This window comes from Manihot esculenta, chromosome 11 (genome assembly GCF_001659605.2).
Source record: "Manihot esculenta cultivar AM560-2 chromosome 11, M.esculenta_v8, whole genome shotgun sequence".
Classification (NCBI taxonomy): Eukaryota; Viridiplantae; Streptophyta; class Magnoliopsida; order Malpighiales; family Euphorbiaceae; genus Manihot; species Manihot esculenta.
In genome coordinates, this window is record NC_035171.2 from 22,056,083 (window position 1) to 22,060,879 (window position 4,797).

Genomic DNA, 4,797 nt, shown 5'->3' on the forward strand with positions numbered 1-4,797 from the left:
TTGGCTGTTTTATAAATATTTACTTATTTCTTTTTTTATATATAATTAAAAAAAATATAATTATAACATTGTATAAGTTGCATCGAAATTTTAAAAAAAAACTACAGGTTTTGATACCAGAATCAATATCAACATCTGAAACCATGATTTTTCAGGAAACTTACAAAATTCTTCAACCTGTTGTTTATGATTCCCATATGATGGTCCCATCACATGTGCATAGCTTTTATTTGTAGTTCTCACCAACCCCAACACTTCTTGCAATTACCGCTACTGTGAGACCGCCATTACTCAATTTACGTTCTGATCACCTATTTTCTAGGTACAATAGGTACAATATGCATTCTGAAAGAGGTTGGATGTATGCAAGACTAAAAGATGGTCTACTAAATCCTTTATTCCTTGAAGGATTAAATGAATTCATATCAGCTGCCAAACAGTTTCCAGACTGTTTGAATGGAGAACTAATTAGGTGTCCATGTAATCGATTTAAGTGCCAAAATCGCAGTTTTGAAGATGAGAATACAGTTAGGTTTCATCTGATGAAATATGAGTTTGTTAGAGACTATTATGTATGGTATTTGCATGGGGAAATTCAAAACTACAATGCGGTCCATAGAAGAAATAATGATTCGACTGACAACACTTGCAATGTGGAATATCAACATGGTGAGTTCTCTAATGCTTATGAGCAACTAGTTGCAGATGCAGCAGGGCCTAGTTTCTCCCCATCAATAAGTACTGAGCCTCCAAACCAATCTACTCAGAGATTGTATGACATGTTGGCCGCTGCTAATTAGGAATTGTGGCCAGGTTGTGAAAATCATTCACAGCTGTCAGCTGTGGCAAGGATATTGAATATCAAATCTGAACATCATTTGTCCGAACGTTGTTTTGATAATATTTGCCAATTAATCAAAGAAATTTTACCTACTGATAATTTGTTTACTGATAATTTCTACTCTACAAAGAAATTGCTTGAAGGCTTGGGATTACCAATTCAGAAGATTTATAGTTGCTTAAATAGTTGTATGATTTATTGGGGTGAGGATAATGAATTGCTCAGGTGCAAGGAGTGTGATCATCCGAGGTACAAACGATTGCAAGATAGCCAAAGCTCTAGTAAAACCCAAGTTGCTTATAGTAAAATGTATTACATGCCAATCATACCTAGACTACAAAGGTTGTACGCATCTAATGCTACAGCTAAGGATATGACTTGGCATGCCAATCATGGGACTAATGATGATTTAATGCATCATCCAGCTGATTCGCATGCATGGAAAGCTTTTGATAATAATTGGCCTCATTTCAGTGCTGAGAAACGTAATGTCCGTTTGGGAGTGTGTACCGATGGTTTTCAACCCTTTGGACAATCTGGACAGCAATATTCATCATGGCCTGTCATATTGACACCGTACAATTTACCCCCTGGTTATGTGTAACGACCCGGAAATCGGACCGCTACCGGCGCTAGGATCTAGATCGGCATAAGGCCGCCGGGAACCGTAGCAAGCCTGACATAACCTGTAATCCTGTTTAATCCCATACATGATCAACAATACTCATAAACCTGTAAACATTCTCATATAACAACCAAGCTCAACCTGTACATAAACATAAACATAACATAAACCTCCACTGGAGCCCTCATCAAAATGCTCCAATGGGGTATCTCATCATACATAAGCTTGGCTGAAACATAACCTCATATCTCATATCATAAAGACCATGTACATACAAGTGGGATTAACAATCTGTATTGGTCAAGCACAACTCTATCCTCAATATTCAAATTACATAACATAACTTAAAACACTTTTACATTACATCATAATACAATTGTCATGTCCACAATCTAACTATTACAAAAAACATGCTTCAAAACTCTGGCTAACCTCCTGGTCTACCCTGTACCTGCACATCTGGGGTTAGGGGAGAGGGGTGAGCTACAAAGCCCAGTGAGCAGAATAGTAAAACATTTAAAACATATGATAACATGAAATGCATCACATCACAGCTAATCACATCAAGGATGGATTTGTCACCAATAGTCCCCTACATGGACCAACTGTGCCAGGGGCGTAGAATGGGCCTCACTGGTCTTTCTCTTACATAACATAACATAACATGGTCCAACTGTGCCAGGGGCGTAGAATGGGTCTCACTGGTCTTTCTCTCACATAGTGCCAGGGGCGTAGAATGGGCCTCACTGGTCTTCCGTATCGTATCATCATCATCATAGCATAGGGGGACTAATGGATCATTCAACATCCATCCACATCATCAAACATAATATGCAATGCACATATTCGTGAGTCTAATGCAACACCCTATTATCTCATGGCATTTATGATGCGTGAATCATGCTAAACTGATTTATTTATTTAAAAGCATAATAGTTATTCCACTCACCTCTGGCTGAAGCTCTACAGACTCTGAAGCAGCTATCTCACTGCTGAGGTCCTCGGTTCCTCGGGTCCGAACCTACACAGGTGGACTCCAATGAGGGACCAATCATACATAAACATAACTCTAATAAACTCCCCAAAAACCCCCTAAGAACATCAAGAAACAACTTCATAAAAACATGCAAGAAATGGCTGGACAGGGCACTTTCGGCGGCAGCTTCGGCGGCCGAAAGTCCCTCCAGAGCCGAAAGTCAGGCAGGTTCGGCGGCACCTTCGGCGGCCGAAACTCCCAGACAGAGGCGAAACTCATGCATGTTCGGCGGCACCTTCGGCGGCCGAAAGTCCCAGACAGAGACGAAAGTCTCTTTTCGGGGGCAACTTCGGCAGCCGAAAGGCCTGCCTCACCAGCCATGTTCGGCGGCCGAAAGTGCCTTCGGCTGCCGAACCTGGTTTCTGCCAAAGGGCAGAAACTTGGCTCCTTTGTGCATTTTCGCCTCCAAACTCACCAATCATGCATATACCTCAGTTAAATCATGCATACAAGTTCCTAGGGGCCTCAAACAAACAATTGCCCCAACTACAACACTTCAAGCATACTCAAACATGCCACATTGTTCAAGAATCACATAAAACCTAACATTTGCTTAAAAAAACTCATACAACCCTATACATGCCATTCTACCCCATAAAATCACTTAAAACTTACTTAAAACACATGAGGAGCTTAAGATCGGCTCTTACCTCTTGAAGATCGAGAGGGAGACGACCTAAACTTGGAGATCCACGAAAATGAGCTCCTGAGTTCCCAAAGCTCCAAAACTTGTTTCAACAGTTCAAAACCTTCAATGCAAGCTTAAAACTCAAGAAAAATGGTGGGGATTTGGAGGAAAAACACTAGATTTGCAAAGGGAAGGTCGGAAGCTTGCTGTGGCCGAAAATGGGAGAAAGCTCGCCCATTTCGGCTAAGTGCCCCTTTTATAGGCGGCTGGCCAGGCCACGTTCGGGGGCCGAATATGCCTCCGCATCCATGAAATGTTCGGCGGCCGAACTTGACTTTCGGCGGCCGAACCTGGACTGCCCTCACTCATGCTTTCGGGGGCCTAACATGCCTCCAAAACGCATGCACGTTCGGCGGCCGAACTTGACTTTCGGCGGCCGAACCTGGGTTTTCCTCCAAAGACTTTTCATGCAAAAACTCATTTAATTTCATACTTAAAACTATTAAAACATGAAAACATTTTTATAAAACATGATTCTACCCTTCTAGAGATCTCCGACATCCGAGATTCCACCGGACGGTAGGAATTCCGATACCGGAGTCTAGCCGGGTATTACATTATGCAGGAAAGGTGAGTATATGTTTCTCACTATACTTGTCTCAGGGCCTAGAAATCCAAAAGATAAGTTGGATGTGTATTTGCAACCCCTAATAACTGAGTTGAAAGATTTATGGGAGAATGGAGTTGAAACATATGATGCATTCAATAAAGAAAATTTCAACTTGCGAGCTGCTTTAATATGGACTATAAGTGATTTTCCTGCTTATGCAATGGTATCTGGATGGAGCACTACAGGACGGACTGCTTGTCCTTATTGCATGGAAGATAGTGATGCATTCACATTGACAAGAGGAGGTAAGCAGTCATGGTTTGATAATCATCACAAATTTTTACCTCCTAGCCATTCTTTTAGAAGAAACAAAACAGCTTTTAGGAAGAATGTATCTGTTACTAAGAAAGCTAAACCACCTATTTCCAGTGAAGAAATACTGAAATAGATTAATGAATTGGGGTTTAAGAGGGTTATAGATGAGGATGCATTTGAAATAAATTCTCGTCTATCAAAGCAATGCGGTTGGCGAAAAAGAAATATCTTGTGGGATTTACCGTATTGGAAAAGTAATTTGATTCGACACAATCTTGATGTAATGCACATTGAGAAAAATTTTTTTGAAAATATAATCAACACTGTAATGAGTGTGGAGGGAAAGACAAAGGATAATGCTAAGTCAAGGGCATACCTCAATGTGATCTGCGATCGACCAGAGTTAGAAATGGATTAAGTCACTGGGAGATATCCCAAAGCTTGTTATACTCTAGATAAACAAAGTAAGCAGGTGTTATGTGATTGGCTGAAAAATCTCAAGTTTCCTGATGGATATATTTCCAATATGGGCCGATGTATTGATATGAAGAGGCTGAAGATGTTTGGGATGAAAAGTCATGATTGTCATGTTTTCATGCAGCGGATTATTCCAATTGCATTTCGTGAGTTGCTTCCTTTGAATGTTTGGTAGCCTTTAACAGAGTTGAGCAATTTTTTTAGGGAATTAACATCTACCGCTATAAGTGAGAGTGATATGTTGCGGTTGCATGGTGAAATTCCT

At 40.7% G+C, this 4,797-nt stretch overlaps 1 protein-coding gene across 1 annotated transcript; it reads left to right on the plus strand.

Annotated features, from left to right (window-relative positions):
- The first annotated feature begins 338 nt into the window (after nucleotides 1–338).
- Nucleotides 339–4,188, plus strand: LOC110625645. The gene is made up of 3 exons (XM_021771284.1): nucleotides 339–738; nucleotides 814–1,434; nucleotides 3,794–4,188. The coding sequence occupies exons 1-3, from the start codon at nucleotides 339–341 to the stop codon at nucleotides 4,186–4,188; spliced, it is 1,416 nt and encodes a 471-aa protein (XP_021626976.1).
- The last annotated feature ends 609 nt before the right edge of the window (nucleotides 4,189–4,797 follow it).

Coding starts and splice junctions, on each gene's coding strand:
- LOC110625645 (XM_021771284.1), top strand. CDS start 339: ATGCATTCTGAAAGAGGTTGGATGTATGCAAGACTAAAAGATGGTCTA. Junction 739..813: donor TAGTTTCTCCCCATCAATAA/GTACTGAGCCTC, acceptor AATTGTGGCCAG/GTTGTGAAAATCATTCACAG. Junction 1,435..3,793: donor ACCGTACAATTTACCCCCTG/GTTATGTGTAAC, acceptor TACTTGTCTCAG/GGCCTAGAAATCCAAAAGAT.